General features: G+C 25.6%; 2 protein-coding genes and 1 non-coding gene across 3 annotated transcripts; 1 reads left to right on the top strand and 2 right to left on the bottom strand.

Moving 5' to 3' along the window:
* Positions 1-4,302: 4,302 nt before the first annotated feature.
* Bm2766 (Uncharacterized protein) lies at positions 4,303-10,800 on the top strand (the record flags this gene model as incomplete). Its single annotated transcript, XM_043082316.1, has 17 exons — positions 4,303-4,440; positions 4,745-4,818; positions 5,135-5,227; positions 5,655-5,807; positions 6,059-6,163; positions 6,302-6,524; positions 6,749-6,853; positions 6,923-7,024; positions 7,278-7,450; positions 7,570-7,732; positions 7,936-8,071; positions 8,689-8,758; positions 8,890-9,045; positions 9,484-9,666; positions 9,809-9,996; positions 10,272-10,455; positions 10,632-10,800. The coding sequence occupies 17 exons, from the start codon at positions 4,303-4,305 to the stop codon at positions 10,798-10,800; spliced, it is 2,415 nt and encodes an 804-aa protein (XP_042938250.1).
* A 1,508-nt stretch (positions 10,801-12,308) lies between these two features.
* Bm14502 lies at positions 12,309-12,380 on the bottom strand. Its single transcript has one exon. It is a non-coding gene; the product is annotated as a tRNA-Glu (tRNA).
* Positions 12,381-13,958: 1,578 nt separating this feature from the next.
* Positions 13,959-22,749, bottom strand: Bma-vps-54 (Vps54l-like protein, putative; the record flags this gene model as incomplete). The annotated part of the gene is made up of 19 exons (XM_043082315.1): positions 13,959-14,067; positions 14,428-14,522; positions 14,691-14,798; positions 14,997-15,077; positions 15,400-15,521; positions 17,124-17,317; positions 17,548-17,724; positions 17,923-18,113; positions 18,251-18,337; positions 18,623-18,968; positions 19,296-19,552; positions 19,650-19,757; positions 20,017-20,146; positions 20,374-20,510; positions 20,956-21,061; positions 21,391-21,599; positions 21,823-22,029; positions 22,344-22,424; positions 22,546-22,749. 19 exons carry the CDS (start codon positions 22,747-22,749, stop codon positions 13,959-13,961), a joined length of 2,949 nt encoding a protein of 982 aa, XP_042938249.1.
* Positions 22,750-23,701: the final 952 nt, after the last annotated feature.

The raw sequence follows: 23,701 nt of genomic DNA, 5'->3' as shown, positions 1-23,701 counted from the left end.
ATCGAATAAAATTCGTATCGAATAAAATTAAATTTTATTTTAATACTTCCGTTAATCTCTAATACTAACAGTTCAATTCTGCAAGAAAAAAAAAATTCAATTTCAAAAATATTAGTTACTATCTGAACAACAACAGTAATACTAAATAATATATCAAATAACTTTAATAATTTAATTATATTAAATATAAAATAAGCTTAACATATAATCTTACATTTTCAAATTTTCTAAAGTATAGTATTTTTCTTTTTTTTTTTTTTTTTTGGATAAACTTAATGAAATGATAAAAGAAGAGAGATTTAGAAATGATAACATTAATGATTCCTAAATTAGAGATAATTTGAAAGAAATAATTAGGTTAAAAAATTTTCCAAGTACCATTTTCATTTAAATTATCTCTTAATAACATCCACTATTTGTCATTAAAATGGATAAAAAATGTCATCTAATAATTTTACCAGCAAAAATGAATGAATGATTAGAAATCATTGTTCATTTTTAAATTTTCTCTTCCATTCATTTCTCTTTTATCAATAGTATGATCCAATTTACCAAAATTCATACTATTATTTTTCTTTCTTGCTTTTTTCTTTACAAAATTCGCAAATTATTACTAATAAAAAACAAAATTAAATGATGATATGGTGATAACTGCTTATCATTAACTTACCTTAATGACAATAAAAGATAAATTGATATAGTGAATTAAACATTTACTTTTGTGAAGAATGGAAATTCTTTTCCTTTCCACAAAAAAAGATCGACCACGTTCATATGAAATGTTTTTCGTACTTTTGAATGGTTGAATTAATCAGCTATTTAGTTAATCGATTAAATTAATTTTTTTTTTTAAATTTTGTTATACACATGTAATTTTGTCTAATCCTTTCGAAAAAAGAAAAAAAGAAGTTACTGAACTAAATATTATTAGTAAAGTTATTTTATTTATATTTCTAAATTAGCCAAATCTAAAAATATTTATTCAACTGCACAAAAAATTATTTTAAGAAAGTTAAAAAAAAAAAAAAAAAATATATTTGCAAAAATGAAATGAAATATTCAATACTGTCTAATTTTAAAAGTTAAATTAAAAAAATAAAAAAAAAAAGATAGAAAAAAAAAACAATCAACCATATTCATATGAAATGTTTTTATACTTTTGATTGATTGAATTAAATAAAATTATGTTAATTTTAATAAACTCTAAAAGATTTACTTAGTACTTACAATAATATATGAATTGAAGAAATTACTAAAAAAATTAAAAAAAAAAAGCAAAAAACAATTCATTTTCTTAAATTGTTATACACAAATGATGAAAAATAGTAAATTCAACAGAGATGCTGAAATGTTAAAAATGAGATAAATTACCGAAAGTGATATTAGTTGAAAGGAAACCGGAAAATATTAATGGAACTGTCAAGCTTCTATAAATGAATGAATATTTCATTCCAGAAGAAACGATAGTAGTTGGAATATTTAATGAGGGATCGAAAAATTGTAATAAATTGTATGGATGATGGATGAATGCGCTCAAAACGATGAATTCATTCATTCATTCATTCAGGGATGGACTTGATCCGATAATTAGGAAATACATTGTCAGTTCACATATTTTTGTTATTCAAATTTGCCCTAATATTTAAATTATAAATGCAAAGTAAGTGGAATAATGGATGGATATGGTTTTTGTTCTATTTTTAAAGTATGTAAAGATGAAAAAATTTTTAAATGCACCAATAAAATGGTAATTATTGCAAATATTATCAGTAATACAATTCAAAATATCAAACAAAATATTATAAAAGTTTGAATTGAACAAATGAATAATTTACATTTGTAAATTTAAATTACACAAAGATTGTTATAAAATAACTAAAATTATGACTTTATTTGATGAATAATTTTACACACTATCAGATAATTAAAATATTTGTCAAATAGTTAGTCATCCGATTGAAAAATGAAGTAATAAAAAATTTTTATGCTAAAAATGCTAGCATTTTTAGCAAATAGTATTAAATGATGAAATAAATATTTGTTAACTAATAATATTACAGGAAGTAAAGATAATTTTCAAAATTTGCTATTTAAAAAAAAAAAAAAAAAAATATTCCTTACATTATTTTATCACTATTCTTGCATAATAGCTTATTTTAAAGTTTAGCGTTCAATTTAAACTGTTAAAGGAAAAGTCATATGTGTAGGTGTAATTAAATTATAGCATCAACAACTATTGTATTACTTTTTTTTTGTGTTTATTATTATAAAAAGTATATTTTATGATGATAATTAATTAGTTGTGCAAAATGTAATAATTAGTAATAAAACAACAAATTTAATGTATAATTACACTAATTATACGTAACATGAATAATATTATTATGACTTATTTAGCAACTCTATTAATCATTTTTGTTTTTGATATTGTAATAATAAGAATAATAAGATGTTATAAGATTATAATATCAAGCATATTGATATTTTGATAAATTTTAATTTGCAAGAATAATTTCTAATTTTAATGAAAATTAGCAAAGAATGTTAGCTAAATTATATATTGCCTAAATGATAAGGTTGTTGATGAGAAAGAAAATGATTTTTTTATGTAAACAAAAAAAAAAAAAAAATTGGAATGATAGAAATGAAGTACAAGAAGAAATAATGATATGATTTCTTTTTCTTTATCAATGCATTAGTTCATTCTAAGCATAATTCTGATAAGATGAAGCATGTGATCAGTTCTTTTTCTGCAACTAATTCCTACCAATATTTTTTGTGTCAGTTATATATTTAATTTAGATCAATTAATTTTGTCAACTAATTTTAGGTGGATTAAATTTAAAAAAGAAAAAAAAAATCAAAAAGGAGAGAAAGATAAATGAAGAAACAAAAAAAGATAAGAAAAAAAGAGAAAAACAATAATATTGCTAAAATGATTTAATATTATAAATAATATTTGTTCGTTTTTTCTTACATATTCATACATTATGATCATTTCATACTGTATCTCTACAGTATGATTATTCCATGCTGTATGCATTTATACGGTATGATTATTTCAAATTGTATTTAATCACGGAATATAAAATTATTCCAAAAAATTTCAAAAGTTTTGGAAATAAAAATTATAACATCTGAGCTTCTTTTTTTTTTTTTTTAATTTAAAATATCAGTGATTTCAGTTGTGATTAATGCGGGAATAACAGAAAAATTTTGGTTTTGAAATTTATCATACTAAAAATTGATCGTTTTTTATCATTTATACTAAAAGTATAAAGTAAATAAAAGGGTTTTTTCTTTTCTTCATTTCGTATGGTATTTGCTTAAAAATTGGTCTGATATGGTATGATGAATGATAAATGGAACATCTCTTATCATATCATTGCTTTCATGAAATTGAGCGTGGCATATAAACATAAGGATAGATTGTATAAATGTGTTCAGTGTTAAGACGTTATCAGAATAGCTTAGTGCTTGCTTCTTCTTCTTCTTTCTCTTCTTCCTGGTTCTTTTCATTTTTCTTTTTTTTTTTTTTGTCAACTTCAAATTATTATCATTAGTAGTCATTTTCTCTTTTTTCGTTTCTTATTTATTTTTTTGATTATAAAGCATTAAAATATGCGCAAAAAATCTATTAAAAAATTTGTTTTAATTTGATGCGAAATAAATGTTTTAATTTTAAATTACAAATATAATAAGTCAAATATAATATGAAAATTTAAAAAGAGTACTGTAAAGTTTTTCAGATCTTTTAAAAATTTTTATAATTGGTTAACGACATCTGACACAATGTGTTGTGTTATTTGATATTTTCATGTGTTATATCTAATTATCTTTTAGAAAATTTAATAGTGCAAATAAAAAAAAAAAAACTATTATATATTTTCTGAAGCAATAAAATAGAATAAATGATATAATATAACAAGTATAAATTAATTCTGAATAAATGGTGCTCTCCTCTTCATTATCATTTATTTGTTTATTAACTTTTCATTCTGGGATAATTAAAAAACAGGAATACAAATTGATCGATATTGTTATAATAAATATTAGCATATTGTATTCTTCAGTACCAAGTAGAAAAAAAAATCTCTTTTTTATCCAATAATTTAATCAAAATTCTAACACTAATATGCGACAATAAGGAGAGAAAAGACAAAATCATAAAGTTGAATTAAGTTAAATGTTAAATTATTCCTTCTAATATTTGTTTTTTTAATTTCAAATACAATTTGAAAAATTTGTTCACTTAAAAAATTTATCAATGAAATATCATATAAGAAATTATTTCCAGGTGTTATGATTTCACCAGTATTCAGCAATAGTTCCAAATCAAAAAATGATGCTTCAGGTGATAGCAGCGCATTTCAAAAAAATATCGCAAATTTATATCATAGCCGAAGAAAGCTTGCAACGTTAATGGGTGAAAAACGAAAGGTTCTATAAAAATTTTTTAAAATATTTGATTTCCAAAAACAAAAAAATAAAAAAAAATGAGTCATAAATTAATTGCTGCAAATTTATTTAATGTATTAATATTTAATTACTAATGTATTAATTTCATTCATAATTCAATTAATTCATTTGAATAATTACTGGCTTATTTAAGTTTAAAATATTTTATTGGAATTAGAAATATATGAAAATAATTCGAATTTCGAAATGAATCAAAAATGTTGCAAAAAAATAGAAATTTCATATGCAACTCGATAATTTCACATTTGCTCAATTAAATTTTCAGTGGCTAAATTGTCAAAGAAAGGCAAGTTTGCTGGTTCAACCGTACAAAATAGATGAGTTAGAAGTGATGTCAAGGTTTCTGCATATTTTAATTTGTTAAAAATTTATTATCAAACTTCTAGTTGATTTAAAAAATTATTAGCATTTCTATTTTTAGATTAGATATGTTAAGAATGATTAGTAGAAGAGTGATTAAAGAAAATTCTTTTCTGCAAAACAAAATATAGCACGTGGTTCTCGAGATATATCTAATAATTTAATAAATAATTCTCCCAATTTTTTTCAAGATATTCTTGCGGATAGAATTTTAACAAAAAGTTCCAATAAAATTAATTTTCAATTTACAGATGTTAATGTAATTGCTGTTACAATAGTTAAATTGACATTTCAGATTTGCACCATTACTAAGTGATGTATCAACAGCGCAGTTACCTAATGAGCAACATCAGGCGCAGTTAGCACTTATCGAACAGATCATTCAAGAGTAAATCCTTTTGAAAAATTTACGACTATTATCTAATTTCAAAAAGAAAATAATCATTGATCAGTGTATGGAATTTCTTGTAGGAAATTTGATAGAACAACATTCAAGTGCATTAAATTCCCTAGAAAGTTTCCTTAGTTAGTCAAAATTCATTTTTCAAAATTATTATTACCTTAATCTAATCGATAAATGAAATTGAAAAAGTATGAAATTTATTTTTTACTGATTTGTGGTTATCTTCTATATTGTGCAAAATTAGCGGATGTTTTTAGTTTTATGGCATAATTTCTCATTCTAATGATTACAATCTTGTAATGCTCATAATATACGATAAGGAATTGAATTAGCCGATTAATTACTTATCAATTTGAAATTAAGGTAATTTAATTAATATTTTTCTTTTATAAGTATTGCATACCTATTTCAGATCTATTATAATTGAATGGCCAAAGATGCATTATGAAAAATGTCCCGATGATGATAATAGCCTAGTTGGCATGGAATTGGATTTTGCTCCTTTGATACATCGTGCTCGAAATGTTGTCAAATGTCGTACGTCACATCCAACAATGAGAGTACGGTATGCTTTTTTCGTACTGTATGATTTGCACGCACTGTAGGATTTACATTTTTTCGTACTGTAAGATTTACAATTTTTCATACTGTAAGATTTATACGCTATTATTCCTTATCAAATTATCGTAATAACACCAATAAAATTACTCAAAATTACATTCCTATCATTTGTAATTGCAAATTTTGTATGATTTCAATCTATTAATCGTCTGATGTGACAATGTTAAATTCATTTTGAATTGAAAAATATTTTAGAGTTTGTGCAATAGCTGAACCAAATTCTGATATGATATATCCACGTGTAGTAGAAGCATTTTTTCGTGCAACATTGGTGAAATTATCTGGTGATCCAGGTGATAGGTATTTATTTTGGAATATCTTTTTCTTTCTTTTTTGCTTTTCAACAAGTAAGCATAAAATATTATATTTGTATAATAACATATGCAAGAGAAAAATCATTTGAATAATTTAGCAAAATAAAGAAAAAAAAGATTGTAGACAAACAGCTGGTCGACTAATTTTAACTCAACGTGAAGGTACGTCAGCTACGAAATATCACGATCAACATGGTGTTGTGGTGAATATGAATGGAAGATTGTTGATAAGTCAAGTATCACCTGAATGTAGCACCAATATTTTATCGGAGCAGTATGGTGAAAATGTAAAAAGGACTAATTTGAAATATGAACACGGAACGCTATGCGCAATATTTCCGGAATTGGTTTGTGAAAATGGTCATTTTGCGCCACTGAATTGGCGATTTTTGTGCTATCGATCAGTTTGAATAAATGTTGCAAAAAAAAAAAAAAGAAAAAAAACGAAAATAATAAAAATATATTTCTAGAGTTTATATTTTCTTCGTCTTCTCTCTTATTTTTTCTAACTTAGAGAATTTCTAATTATTATAATTTAGATGTGATAAATAAAAATGTTTTTGTTTTATAGGGTGTAACGTTAAATTCAATGATTGATCGACGTCAGTTATCGACGCGTTATGCAATTCAAATTGATGTTGCATTAAATATTGAAAATAAATTAATCGTAAAACACGTAAGTTATACTTTAATGGTCTTTTTCTATAGCTAAGATAACTGATAATTTATGACCAATGTATTACAGGTTGTCCTATCTCATGAATTCTTAATTGCAATTACCAATGATCAGACCGAATCATTGTTAAATTTCATCTATTGGCCACGATTACTCGATCGAGAGCAATTCGTTAAGCAATATTCGAATTTTTATTTCTATTCAAAAAGCATCTATACCAGCAATTCTCAAATTTTGAAATTCAATTGATAAAAAATTATTGAAATGTAAAAAACGATGGAATATATTATTTCTTCAGTTTAGAAAAAGAAATGTATGATATTGTAATATTTTTGTACTAATTTTTAGGATAGATTTGTTTAAAAATGTAAAAATTTTTTAAACTTTTCTTTTGAATTTTATTAATATTTTCATTTTTTTTTAGCATAATCAACCAAGTGATCAAGAAGATGTCACATCAAATAGTAATAAGCAAAAAGTGCCATGGGGTATTTTGAAAAAAGCATTGAAATATTTCGTAAAAGCGCAATTGAATTCAGCACGTGCGCTAGATACTGATGAATTACTGCATGTTCAATGCATGTTATTTTATCCAAGGTAGAAGTGAATTGCTGAATCATTTTAGAATTTTTTAAATTTTTAGAAGAATGGAATATTTTGAAGAAAGCTTAGATGAAAAGAGTATATATGATAAAATTGTTATCTGATATTTTTAGAATTCGAAAAGCTAATGAAGAGGAATGTGAACAATTGGAGAAGCATTTATTTGGTAATATTAAAAATATCAATGAAGGAAATGGTGTAATTAAACTAAAACACAGATTATTAACAGAAATGGTAGTTGATAGTGTATTAGTTAGTAAAAATGAACTTATGGTGGTAAGTTTTTTTTTTTTTTTTTTTTTTTTAAATTCGTTTGACAATAATAATAATTAGAAAATGATGTATTAAATAAAATTTTTCAATTGAAATTTTTATGTAGTATATCTGTATTGAAGTAAATAATAATTCAAATTTGATAATATTTTAAATATGAAATAAACAAATAATTATTGTTGAATAATAGGATAAATAATTTCCAGAATAAATGTATTAGTCTTGCTGATAATATTACCGAATTACCACATAATCTCTGGCAATGGTTGTATCGTGCAACGGAAATAATTATCGATGTTGGCCATAAATTTTGTCCAGCATTATCTAATGTTGATAAAAAATGTAATAAATTCAAATTTAAATTTTAATTTAAGTATATCTAATAATTGAGAAGTTGATAATATATATTGAATGAATTAATTTATTGTTTTGTCTCATATACTTTTATTGGATGAAAAATTACAAATGAAACATTTTTATAACATTTTGATTAATTGTAATTTAAAAAGTTAGTACGTTGCAACCTTTTTTTGTGCTATATAATTTTTTTTTTGAACGAAAATTTATAAAAAATTTGTGCTAGCTATTTATATATATACGCTAGCTATTTAAAAATTATAAAAATTTGTACTAAATTCATTAGATAATTTCTTACTTCAACCATTTAGTCTTTTAATCTTAGTTAATATTAAAATTGAAATGATTTTGCCTTATTAAGCTTTCAATTTCTAGAAAATTTTAGAAATTCTTAGAATATCATTCTTAGAAATGATCACGGAAATGATCATATATTAACATATTGTCATTCTTAGAAATATTCTCGAGATTCATAGAAAATTATTCCTGGAGATGATCATAGATTAAAATGTTACTAAACTTTTTTCTATCTTAATTGATTTAAACGATTAATTGATTGGAAAATTAATTTAAAAGATTTTTGTCATTTAGTGATTTTATAGCTGCTAAAACAAAGAAACCAACAATTCCAATGAATGAATATCAATCAATATTAAGCTTGTTTAATAATAGGTAATTAATCTAACTTATTTTTAACTGAGAATTTTTTCAATTGTGTTAAGTTGATTATTATTTTTTTTTTTTTGAACAAATTATTTTTCATAGTTTTGTAATTTTTACATTTTTTGATGATTAATTTGCAGAATTTTAACCTTAACAAGCATACAAAGTATTGCAAAAGTTTTCAAAGCAATGGAAGAAAATGACAGGAAATGTGGCACTTTGACAAAAGCTATTTATTTAAGATTTTGCGATGAAAATGCTGGCTATATTTCATTTGCATTCACAAATTTCAGCAAGTAAGCTAAGCTAATCCTTTCCTACCGTATATATACCTACCGTATGCTATAATCATTTTTTCGTGTGTGTGTGTGTGTGTGTGTGTGTGTGTGTGTGTGCTAATTGTGCTAATCAATTTATTCATATGCACAAGTATGTATTTAAATGATTAATTTTATAACTTTAAAAAGCAATTTTTTGGACTAATAAGAAAACTTTAATGAATTAACCTAAAAATAATTTAATATTATAACAAATATAATTTAGCAATTAACAATTATAACAATTATAATTTAATATTAAATTTTCGAAAAATAAAATTTATGGAACGAATTTTGAAATAATTTAAATTTCTTTTAAGTGATCACATTGAATTATTAGTCAAAAATTTCTGAAATTTTATTTGTTTAATGATAAGAAAGTATGTGGAAAGAAAAAAAAAATATTTTGATAAACAGAGATAATAATGGTAAACCATTGATGGGATCACTGTCCTCGGAACAGATCAAAGATTTCAAACAGGGAATTGCTGAAATATTAATGGATGAATCATTCCTAAAAAGCTATGATCGTATCGTTCAACTTCAAACTTTTGATGGTAAAAATCGTGATGAGAGCAATTTAGCTATTGCTACTCCACTGTAAGTATCTTTTACAAAATTTTATTGATTTTTCTAAAATTGCAAATAATTAATTATTTCACTTTTTCCTTATTAAAAAAAGTTTATTAAAAGAATTTTTCAATTAATAAATTTTGAACTTTCTCTTTTTTTCATTTTTTAGCAAAACAACAATTTTCCACGATTATAATACAATGCGACTGCAAAATAATTGCGTGGAAACACGTGACAATGAAACGATCCGTGTCAATCCACTTACTGGTGAAAAATTGACTCACACTCAAAACAACGTCAACAACGTTGTCACCAGTAATAGCAGCCATACCACGGAACTTTCAAGCCTTGTGCAATGTAAGTAATAATAGTAATAATGATAATAATATTTGAAACAATGATTTCTTGCTTGCAATAAATCGAATATTTTATATGATTTTATTGAATTTTTCATTTTCTTCTGCTTATTTCTTCAATAAATTTAATAATCTGTCAACGGATAGAATCAGTATAACTTCTAGAAAAAATAAAATGGAATTTTACAGTTTAATTACTAAATGAGATAAGGCGCTATTTTGCAGTTCAATTTTTAAATGAGATGAAATGTAAATTTAAATTTGCATACATTATAGCATACGTTGAACTTTTGTTACATGCTTCATCGTTTTATACCGTATTTAATGGTACTTCAACCAGTGATTCAATTAGCGGTGATTCAACTAGCGATAAGGAAAGCGATGGAAATGTGAAATTAGAACAGAGAAGATTGGAAAATAACAATATCAATAATGTTACCCGAAATATCACTACTGATGGGTAAGTAAATTGTTGTACTCAATGAAAGTTAAATTGTATTAATAATTATTTTTCAAAAATCATTTAGCTCTATTTTAGATTGAAATGTTTGTTATCCGTAATATCCAAATTGAAGCAACAAAATGATTTAAATAATTATTGAATTAAGTGAGTGAAATGTTTAAGTGAAATTACAGAGCAGTAAAAAGTGTGATATATTCGCATAGCAAAGAAGAGATTAGAAGAGTGAAATGTGACTCGATGAATATTTCAAAGAGAATTTATGATGAAAGATGGATGAATGAGAATGATGAATTGGAAGCGCTTGATTTAACAGAGAAACGAACTAAGCTAAATGAAAGCTAACAATGCTTGGCTTTATTTTAGGAACATTTAATTTCACTTCATCGACATTTCTGCGTCATATCAATTAGGTTTAAAAGTGGTAAATACAGAAGATAGATTTTAAAATTATCAAATATGATAATTCCACTTGAATATTCTTAACATTTCGATCCAAAGAAAAAAAGGACAAAAAGAAGAAAAGATCAATTTTAATAGTTTTGTTTAATTTCATATGAATCATTTTAAAGTATTCATTAAAAGAAATAACTTTCGTCTTTCCATTTATGCCATTGTTTTTTGTGTCTTTTTTTTTTTACTAATTTGTAACTAATTATTTCTTTTCTAATTTTTTTTTTCTCCTGTATTTGAAGACTAAAAATGTTAACATTAATTACTTGTATTGTCATTAAAGTATAAAAGTGATAGTAGAGTGAAATCTTGATGAATAAGAAGAGTTGTGTGAAATGTCAAATGCTGCTTATTTAATTACTCCGATCTGCTAACTGAGTTCAAAATCTAAATCAATTAAGGGAAAATAAAAATGGAATAAATATAATTACAAAAATACTAGTAATCATAAGTCATGACTTAATGATGAATGAATTAATTGCGAGTAATTTGATTGACTAAATGAACTTAACTTTCGACTTAAGCGCAATAAATCGACAAACATCACTAGTTTAATTGTTATTCTTCAAAAAAAAAAAAAAAAAAAGAGCAGTTCCAAATATTTTTTGATAATTTATGCACCCCCCAAAGAAAGCATAAACTACTGATCATTCCCTGTAATATTTAACTAGCAAAAGCATAGAAAACACGTATACCACAAACAAACAGCAGATAACAAGCAACAAATAACAAACAATAGCAATAAACAACAAACAATAAACAATAATGATAATAATGCCAGAGAAATTTATTTTTTCGCTGTTTCATTTTTTCGCTACTTACTGTGAAGCATTAACTGCAAGGATGCATACTGTAAAACAGAAAGAGCAGAAAACGCATGCGGAATGTAAAAATGAAATGAAGCGCTTTTTTTTTTACTAATAAACTATTTCTATTCGTTTCTAAACTTACATTACTTTCTTAACTCCTTTTACAATACTGATAGGTGGGTGATACTGTAGCAAACATACAGTATCCATCCAGCTCTCCATAGTATTAATAGCGATACGGTAGCGAACATACAGTACCCAGCTACCTCTTCATAATACTGATAATACTAATATTCTTAACCTTTTTCTTTGATTCATTTGTGTTGAAATTCGAAAAAATTTTAGCTATTTCTTTGTGAAGAGAAGAGATACGTAAATATTTGAAAGACGAGAAATCTCCGAATGATACTAAGTGGAGCATTTAATTATTTATTTACTTGTGCATGTATATTTAACTAGTAAATGAGTATAAGACGAGATGTATACCATACCATCAAGGATTTCCATTCAATGGAATGAGAAATTATCAGCAATAAAAAGACGCGCTAAATCACAAAACTGTCATTTTCCCATATTAAACAATATGAGAAATTCCCATGCCGGGAATCGAACCCGGGCCGCGTGGGTGAAAGCCACGAATCCTAGCCACTAGACCACATGGGATCACATTCAACCTTCTCTTATTTTTTCAATTGAAGGATAAAAAAGAATTAATTATTTGTTCAGGTAAGACAAATTCCGGTAATAAATATTTGACGGATCATCATCGTTTGACTACTCATTGATATTGATTATTGATTAATTGATTGATCGATTGGCATATTTAAAGATCAGATAACTGGATCATAGGAATTGCCCAACGTTCCCTTTTTTTTTGCCCAATGTTTCCTTTTTTTTTTTGATTATCCACACTTTGTTATGTAATTATTACATCTGTATTGCATTACTAATATACATACTAATTTAAGCACTTAATTAGTAACGACAAATGAGCTGGTTAATTAGCTTAACCGATTAACTATCGCAGATTTGAACTTAGCATTTCATTGAATCATCTATTATAAAGATTGATGGAAATTTTTGAAACATTATTGAAGAAATTTAAAATCACGAATAATCATCTGTTAAACATGATTAGTTGATCATTGATAATTGATCATTTAATTTCAGTGAACAGTTAGAAGAATATGACTGAATCATCCAACCTTTTGAATTTTTTTGTTAGCAATATCCAACTGAAAGAAAAACACTTTAACGGAATGCGAAAGGTGATGTTTTCATTTTTAATTTCATTTTAGATTTCCTTCCTTTATTTGTTCATCTTTCTCTTTCTCTCATTTTCATCTAAACTTATTCTTGAATAAGTGATAACATAATAACAACATCAAAACTAATTATTTATTATAATATGCAAATACACATAATGGAATCAATGAATAATAATAAAAGTGAATCGTTCCCGTCCAAAACTGATTGCACACACACACACAAAAAAAAAGAAAAAAGTAAACGACTAAATGAAAATGAAAGAAAGAAACATACCACAGAATCAGTTAATTTTTGAACGGAATAAAGTGAATGAAATTGAAGAATGTATTGGAAATATTGACATTTATCACAAACAAATATCATCTTCATCAGATCTTAACTTAAAAAAAAATATGGCAGAATATTAAAATATGGCATTTAATATCTACGAAAATCCATTGCAAAACAAAACAAAAAAAAAAAGAAAACATTTTCTACTAATTATATATGGCAATTGAGAATGCTAAGAATTACAATGTACATTAGTTCTTCTTCAATGTTATTATTTTATATTACATTCAAATAATTCATCAGTAAAAATCTATCCTAACAATTGGAATATATAAATCAACAAATTTCATCATGCTGTAAAAAAATTTTTTTTTTTTTGATAATTCTTAGACAATGTAAAATTTTTGATAATTCTAACAAAAAAAAAAAAAAAAATTTCAATCAGTATACTTTTAAATAAGCAAACGAAGAAGTGAAAATAATTCACCCAAATTTTAAAAACAAAAGCAAAAAAAAAAAAGAAGGATGCTTCCGTGACTTCTAAGATATCATCTGAGCAAATGTATGAAACAAAACTTTTACATGAAAACTCTGTCATGAAATTTAATAAGCAGATACTTTTATAAAAATTATGTCAGTGAAATTTAAATTACCCTCATCTGAAACAAACTGCACAGAAAATAATCACAAAATATCAGAACACTAATTCTTAGCGAAAAGAGCTTCATTAATTGACTCATTCTTTAAATCACTGCAACATGGTATAGCTTGCAAGTTTTTGATAAAAAACGTATATTCCTGGCTTACCAATCTGAAATTTCTTCATGAAATCCTTTTGTTAAATCATAAATCAGTGAAAATTTTATATTTCAACAGATTCCCTAATCAGTGTTTTTTTTTTCTTTTTTTCATTCTTCAACAAAAGTTAAGCTTAATAAACCTAGAGTTAGCTATATTGTGCACAAATTTGCATATCACCAAATATGCAAATAAAAATTTGAGAAATAATTCGAGTTTTTTTTTTTATTTCCTTTTTCTTTTTGACTTTTCATTGGCCTTTCACATTCATTTTTACATCCGCTCTATTTTTCTTCCAACATTTTTTACTACCTTCTTTTTTGTCCTTTCTCTAATGTTTCATTTTCGATTATAAAATAGCAAAATATCTTACCCATATGTTAGTGAATCATGTGGAGTAATATTCATTTCATTTAACTGAGCTTTCAGATTATCCTTAAAATTCTTATGAACTCGAAGAAATAAATCCTGAAAAGCAAGAAATAAATAAATCTATATGAAGTCAGATTCATATTACAAATGAGACAAAATTCATCCTTTAAAGTAATAATAGTTAGGCAAAAGCAATGCCTTCTTTCTTTTGTCATATAATGCTATCAAAATAGAAATAATATCAATCAGTCACATAAAAATTACTTTAATCATGCTTTCTGGCATAATTCCGGTAAGACCATTATAGAATTTTACAAGCTGTCGACACATCTGCTGGAATGTTGGCGATGGTACAGAGCCTTTTATATCCCACTGCAACAAAAATACAGAATTAAAAAAAAAAAAAAAAAAAACATATAAGTTTTCCAAAATAAGTACAGAACGGAACAAAGATAATAAGAACCGGCAGAACACATTTTAGACGGAACTAAACCAGAATTTTTTTCTTTTTAAACAGAATAAATTTGACTGCTCCGTCAGATAAAGAAGATGAAGTTATCTTCAAGTTACCACTTGAAGCTGCATAAGAAGATGATGATCGATGACAGTAATCAGTTTGTTCACAATCTCTTGTGAATGATCATTGTAATCCTGAAAAATCATTCATTTTAGAACTTTGGCAAATCAATATTATTTCATATGTAAAATGATCAGAAAAAAACACAAATATATGAATGTGCGTTATGAAACATCAAAATTGTTGCAATTCAATAATTGAGTAAACAGCACCATTTCATGATTCTCTATCAGAAATTAGAATCTGGATGTTAACATATTTTCCGGAAATTGAGACCTAGATGTTAATATATCTCCTGGTAATTGGAATCTGGATGTTAATATATTATAGATAACGGTAAATAAACAAAAGATATGTCAAAAAGCTAAACATAAATTTAGAACGAAATAGACTTACTCTAACTAACTGATCGACATGTCGTAGCAAAGGTTGTTTGTCAGCAGAAAGCTTTTCTTGAAATGCTGCTCGAATAAATGGCACAAATCGAATTATCAGTTGTAGACATCTCGAGGAAAGGGCTAAAAAAATCAAATAAATCATATGAAGCAATAATTTTTTCCAAATGAAAAAAAAAGAGTATAAAATTCCAAAAACTACAAATCCTTCCATTTTTTTTTTCACTGCAATTATAGTATTACCATATATTTGTTAGAAGTAAAATTTTATTCTGACAATAATACCAATCAAATTCTAAATTTTGATAAAAGCAATCAGACATATTAGCTATTATGTTAACTTAAAAAAAAAAATGTCAAAAATACACAAAAATTCATCAAATTTTTCAATAGAAAAAATGAATAAAATATATATTGCATTATATGAATGCTATATTATACACAAACATTTTTGAAATTATACACAGACATTTTCCAATTCAATTTAATCAAATTTACTTGTTAAAGATGGATGATATACTACTAGTCATTTCGTATTATCAACAAAACAAAATTTTCGTGCTCATAATTCGTAAATCGGAAAATTAAAATTTTAAGGAGAAAAAAATAAAAAATCCCACTTGCAAACCATAAACACAAATAAAAGCTTTACACTATAAATTGAAAATTTTGAAATCTTGAGTTTTTCTGAAACTTAGTCGATAAATTTGCGCTATCATATCTACTTCACAATTTCAATAGAGCAAAAAGAAGAAAATTATTTCTACAAAGAACTACGAAAATTAAGTAAAGACTAACAGATGAAGAAAAGACAAACGAATTTAATATCATCAAGAAATCAATTTAAACAACAATACTTGCAGTATTTCATTCTTTGTGATAATATTTCATTTTCATTCGAATTAATAATACTAGCAATATCAATTAGCTTTAATCAAGTTAAAACTTATCTACTTAATATTTAGCTCATTTATTAATTTTCGTTCTGCATTTCTTTTCCACTTTCTTTTATTATTATTTATGTGAAAATGAATCTTTAAAACAGATGAAAAAAGCTTCTAATTCTTTTCTACCATATTAACCTTCACCGTTCAGAAAACACAAAGATGAAGTAATATAAAACCCTCGAAAATTATTAATTTCTTATTTACACAATGCGTAAATTACATTGTCACCAAAAATTTCACTCCAGAAAATTAATAATTCAAAGGTTTTTTACGAATAATTTTTGAAAAATGACAACAGAATAGAGGAAAACAAATATTCTGAAAAATGTTTCCGCAAAATATCAAAATAACATGCATAAATTTGACTATTATATAAGCAAAATAGACAGATGTGCAAGAAATGTGTGAAAATAAAATTAATAATATGAAAATTAAATAAAACCTAATTCAAAGATTTTTTAGGACTAATTTTTCAAAATTTCAGTAATGAGGAATAGAAAAAATTAGGTAGAACTGAAAACAAAATTTACATGAATATACTATGTAAAAAAAGTTTATTAAACAAGATCTACATGAAAATAAAAAAATTCAGTAAAACGAAAGATTAATCTATTATACTACTTTCAAGTTCACAAATGATAAAAACTGTTGGCGCAAATGGCAAACAATAATTTATGTTTTATAAACAAACTGAGTAAGTAAAAATAACTTATACTGTGGGTTTGTTTAAGATTTGTACTGCTCATATTTACCGGACTAATCAAAATCAAAATAATACCTAAATGTCGAACACTTATCGATTTGAGGCCAATCAACTGTAAAGCACCTGCTCCAAGAATCAACTGGCAACTACGACTGTTATAATTTTTCAACAATTCCACCAGACACATCAGAAGTTCAGAAGCATATTCCGGAAGTACAGCTAAAGCATCACAATACTGAGCCATCATTTGCAGCAGAATAAAAGCCGTTCTGGAAATGAAAATGTTTTATCAGATGTTTGGACGATGTTTCAATAAATCTAAAAAAATTTTTTAAACCTTAAATTTTTCCTTGTATTTTTAGAAAATATGGATGTCTAAAAGAAAATTGAAAAATTCAAATTTTATAAATTAGGATGCTGAGAGAGAAAAAAAAGAATTTTTTGATTCAAAATGAACTGGAAAACTAGAAGCAACAACAACAAGAAAAAAAAAATGCACCCTGCAACAACATATGGTTCTCCATCGACCAATAAATTAGGTTTAAACGAAGCAGAATTTCCAATTTCTACTGATCCAACATCAGATAAACGATTTGTTCGCAAGCACAAATCAGCAATTCGCTGAAAGTGTTCCGGTACATCACCGGAGCGCCAAGTTTCTGTATCCAAAATATTACTGCAATAAACAAAAAAAAGTAATAAATTAAAATAAAATAAATTGCTTAAGTTTTATCTTCTAAAGAATTTTCCGGTTCACTACCAAAAGATTGAAAACATTTCAACATGACAGATATAAATTCCTTTGAATCCATTATTTTCCCTATTCATAATTCATTTATCGGCGATTATTTACCTAAACTAAAAAAAAAAATACCTCAATTTAGTTTTTCTATCTTCATGAAATTTCCTAATGAAACTACTGCCTTGTTGAAGAACACATAAACGCAAAGGCGACGAGAATTTCTTTTCATTTCCAATTAACATTTGACAATTACAAACAAATTCTTCGATAGCACGCATTACACTATCAAACTCGGACAACGACAACCGTTCAAGGAAGCCATCCTGAAAATAGTATCCAGTTTTTTTTTCAGATTTTCAGATATTTTCTCCGAACAACTTATTTTTTTAACAAAATTTTGAAAATTCAACAACTAATTTTTACTCTTATGATGAAAACAATTTAAAAATTTATTACATACTTTTGATCTAGCAGCTATTAGACGACAACTGCGTTCCTGAGCCATATATGTTGTATGTTCAGTGAGAAAAGCTATTGATAGTTTTACCTTCAAAGAAAAACTTTTCATATTTTTGAAATTAAAATATCTTGAAGCAGTTATAAAACCTTTTTTTTTTTTTTTTTTTTTTGGAATTAGAATATAATTCTAAAATTCTTAATTCGAAAATTAAACTTTTTGAAAATTTCATAGAATGAAGAAAATTTTGATTTGAAAATCCAACAACAAAATGGTAATCGCAAGTAAGAATTTGCACATCAACGTAATCAATTTGAAATCACTGATGTTACTAACCTCCTTGCTAGGTTACATATTATCTCAAATGACACTTACCTGACTGATCGTCCTACATGGTATTGACAGAAAAGAAGATGGTGTTGCAGTCATTGACACCTGAGAAATACTTCTCTGTCCATTTGCTATTTTATTTTGCGAATTTTCAACATTTTCCATAGTTTTTCCATTACTTGATGATGATGGTATTGCAATATTTTGTGCTTCCAGTGAACTATTCCTTAATGTACGATTGATGTTCACTTCCAATTCATCATCTGTTTCCGGTTTTGTAATCTCATCATCACCATCATCATCAGTATCTATTAATTGTACCGGAAATGATGTATCATTAGTCGAACATGTGAACTTATTCGGATCCGTAAGTTCCTGGACAGAGTTAATCCTGAATAGCATTAATTATACAATGAGATTACAACTGGTTATTATGATTCAATCAAAGTATTTCTTCGAGAGCACTATTTTTGCCAGATAAGAAAAACTGAATATTCAGTAAACAGAAATCACTCTCTTCAAAAAATTTTTCAATTTCTCAAGGTGCTAAAATTGTTTTGAATACTATGAATTTTTGGTAACCGGAACAGTTATACAGAAAAATGTTAGTTATGACATACTTATATGAAATTTCATTCTAATGGAACATAAGTTTACGTATATAAAGCATTTAAAATTTTTTCAAAATTTTTGCTTTTCATATATTTAACAAACTGACTCATCGGTAATTTCCTGATTTCGGACAGGTCTGCTAGCAAGTATTTCCGAAAATTGATTAATGTTATCCAGAATAACTTCCTGAATATTCTGTACCCTACGACACATCAGATAAAGGACACGTAAGACATGTTGCAATGTCTCGAACCACTGATCAAAATTCAATCTTCGCATTTGAGTGCTCAAATTACCAAGTGATGGGTCAAATTCCGTTAACTCATGATCATCCATATTTTGCACCACATGTGTTTTTATTATCTATAAAAATAATGATTTTTATAAATGGATGAACAAAATCTTATTAATTGAAATCGCTAAGAATACGACAAATATTTAATTATTTAAATTAACAAACTTGTCTTAGTGAATTTTTTAATGCTACAACTATTTCTTGCTGCAATATATGTATAAAACGATATTCCTTCACTTCCAATAATCCAATTACAATCGGATTTATATGTCCCTTAATGAAAAAAAAAAAATCAATAACAAATTAACAATAACATGAGAAGTTTATATGGTTGAAGTTTGGGATTTTCGTTTAAGTTAATGCCATTTAGATGCAGATTAAAATTTTATTATTTCAACTTGCATACAAAAATTTTTAAAGAAATTGAAAAATTATTAATCCATGATTTCCATCTTGCTATACTTCCATCCAATTTCGTATCTGCTCCGATCTACCATAAAATATCTAATTCAATATCACAAACAAAACAAACCCCTTGATAAGCAGCATCATTCTCGGTTTCACATGGTCGTCCCATTTCTTTTTGTATCAAAGTTACAAATTCTTCATAAAGCATTTTTGCAATTACCTTATTTAGCTCTTGTAATTGTGAACCAAGATGCCTGTAACAACAATAAGCTAAAATTTTAACAAATTCTAATACTGGCAAACCAATAAACAAGATTAAATAATCTAACTTAAAAGCTGCTGTAATCATTCCATACATCTCATAAGTAATACTATCATCATCATCATCAAAAAGCGAGTCAGTCATAAAATGAAAGTCGAAAAAAATAAATGGAAATTTAAAATGAATATTTAAATAAATTATAACTCTCGAAATGTTAACCTGAAACATATAACACCTCGTAATTCGTTGTTTAAAACATCTTGCGCTGTTTCGATACATTCTAAAGCTTTCGGATAGTCATTTTGATTTAATAACATTTGAACGGTTAGCTGAGCATCTCGAAGGCAAGCCATATCCTGTAAAAAATCAAAAATTAAGGTGGTTGCTAAAGGTTTTAAAATATTTAAAAAAATTCACAAACTGTTTCCTAATAATAGTCTATCTGAATAGTAATATGAAATACTGAAATTACATAATGTCAAAATATTATTCATCAAGATTAGTAAAATCAGGTGAAATTTTATGTTTTTGAGAAACTGAAAGAAATTAAAGCCATTCGAAAGAGGTATACGATGCAATCAAGAAGCTTTTGAACAATTTTTTCAACTGAATTGATAAGAAAAATAAAGATATTTCCAACATAAAGTAATGTGAGTTTTTTTCTACTTTCAAAATTTCACAGAGAAAAATAATACTTTGTGGTGATAGTGAAGTAAGGGTGTTATCACAATCAATTATGATTTTGTAAATTCTCATCCATTTTGAGAAAGAAATAAACAAAAAAAAAAAAAACAAACTAACTCGCAATTTTTGCAGCACTTTCTCCTGTTGTTGTCGTATTTTATATATGGTTACAATTTTTGTCATCCGATGATACAACTTTTCATCCACTTTCTTCAAATTTTGCCTAAAAAAAAAAGCAAGCACTAACATATTATTGTAAATAATAATTATGAATTGTTATTGTTATCTATGACAATAAATGCATAAGAAAGGTTACATTTCTCTTTACATTTGCAATCTTCATTATTTTATTTACAACTAAACAATACAATATTGCAAGATTAAAAGAAATGTTTACAATGATAAGATACATCATGAAAAAAAAAAAAGTATTATTATATCATTAAAGAAAATGAAAATTTCTTGAGAGCAAAGATAGATTAATACTAATTGATCTAAAGGAAAAAAAAACTTTTTTTTGGAGATTATTTTATTCATAACTAAATAGATAACCTTACTACTGCAACTTTCTTCATAGCATCTGTCAATTCACCACTTAAACTTCCACATGATATAACTGCTTTCCAAAATGCATTAGATTTCAGCGCTAATTGATTGTTTAATCTTACATCAACTAAATCGTGATAAAATTCAAGACATTTTTGTAGCTTATCATATGGCCTAAAATAACGACCATTTGCTGCCTTGTATGAGTCATGCATCTGAAAAATTAGTTATAAATGAATGATAACCAAAAAATAGAAAGACAGAGAGAAAAAATTAAGAATTGTTTGCTATGCAAAGTTTATTTATTTTATCACAGTAATGAAAAATTGAACTTAAATAAGCGAAAATTGAAATTATATTTTGCTAGAAAATTGGAGCTGAGTGAAATTTCTTTTTTTTTTTTTTTCAAATATTAATTAAAAAGCAAATCTAATGAACCTGTAACGATGATGACTTCAAATCACCGGAAATATTTGACATAGATGATGATGATGATATACCACTACCGCAAGGTTGTCGTTCCAGAAATGTTGTATATGCCTTATCAGTCATTTGCAAACGGTCAACTTCACCAGGAATAGGCTCCAAGAAAATTGCTTCAAAGGTAGATAAATCAGCCAGAGAAAAATGCGGATCCAATAGAATCTTCAAAATTAATAACTAATAATAAAGTATGTAATTATGTTAATAATTATTTAACTTATAAGAAAACATAATTCTTCAACTTGATATATTACATTTTCAAAATGGTATCAGATAGATGAAAGATAATAAAGCTATAAATAGAGTGCTAATATTAATGTTCAACTTTATTAATGCTAGCATGATCATTTAGTATCATTTACTAGTTAATAAATAATAAAATTCATCTAAAAAAAAAAAAAAACATTTCAATTATAAAATTTTGTAAAATATAAATATGAAAATACTAAAAATATTAAAAATTAAACATCACAAACCAATGGCACATCATCGACATCAACACGTGTATCCTCATCATGTCGTCCTGCATATTTAGCTCTTAAACACTGATGATGTTTCTAAAAAATTAGAAAATTAAAAAATAAAAAAAAAAGTGAAATTAGATTAAAACATAGAAATGAAAGAAAAGCACTTGTGTAACAATAGTAAATGTTAACTAAATCAAATATCATAACAAACCTTAGCAATAGTTTTAAGATATTTCTTGAAATGATCTAATGATATAGACGGTAATGACAATGCAGGTGATATTTGATTTTTGGGCACAAATGAATCACCCCAGTGTCTGGTGAAAAAATTTTGTATTTCCGTTCGTGAACATTTTGGATCTAACAATACTGATGATAAATTCTGAGTGAAACTGAAACATAAAAGATAAAACATTATCATTTCATCTCTTAATTCTCTTTCAAATTCACACAAATTTCAAATTTTTTTAGAATGAATTAATCCTAGATGAGTAGAATATAAAATATATTTAGTTGAGAGTAATTTTTCTGTTGGTTAAAATATTAATATTAATAATGTTATCAATAATACTAATATAAATGTGATTACTAATAGTTTGAAAGATCAGCTTGCAACGCAACCATCTATTATTCATGATTTTTCTTCATCTAAAACTATTGCATTTTTATTTATTAATTTAAAAATAAAAAATATGAATATTTCTTGCATTAAGAATTATTTTCAATATATTCAAAAGATTTTAAATAAAGACTTATAATTGACCATCTTTCCAAAAATATTTCATACAAACCTATTTTGTAATTACTTCTTTTAAATTTAAAATTGCCTGAAAAAAACAAATCTTCCACTCGGAAGAAAATATTTCTTCCTAACATTTAAAATTAAAAATATTAAATTTCCATGTGATTTATTCCCGATAATAAATTACATTTTTCAGCCTATTTTGTAATTACACTTTTTTTTTTTAAATTTAAAATTACCTGAAAAAACAAATCTTACATTCGCAACAAAATATTTCTTTCTAACCTTTACAATACGAAATGTTAAATTTACATGTGGTTTTATTCTCTATAATAAATTACATTCTCGACATTCAATTATAAAAATTTTCGACAGTGAACAAAAAAAGATAATAAATAGACAGAAAAGTAATTTCTCAAACTGAATACTTCCGGCATAAGATTAGCATAAGTTCAATCATTAGTTAAAATATGCAAAAATAACTTCTTGTTCCGGAAAACAGAATGAAAATGGTGACCTATGTGAAAAGAATAATTTTAAACAGATGTTTTGACTATTAAATTATATACAAAAATCACTCTCTCCTCTTCTTTGCCACTCTGTCTTCGTCTTCCTATTATGCCAT

The sequence above is a fragment of the Brugia malayi genome (genome assembly GCF_000002995.4).
Source record: "Brugia malayi strain FR3 genome assembly, contig: Bm_v4_Chr4_scaffold_001, whole genome shotgun sequence".
Classification (NCBI taxonomy): Eukaryota; Metazoa; Nematoda; class Chromadorea; order Rhabditida; family Onchocercidae; genus Brugia; species Brugia malayi.
The sequence above is the reverse complement of the archived record's forward strand: the minus strand, read 5'-3'. Positions and strand labels throughout refer to the sequence as shown.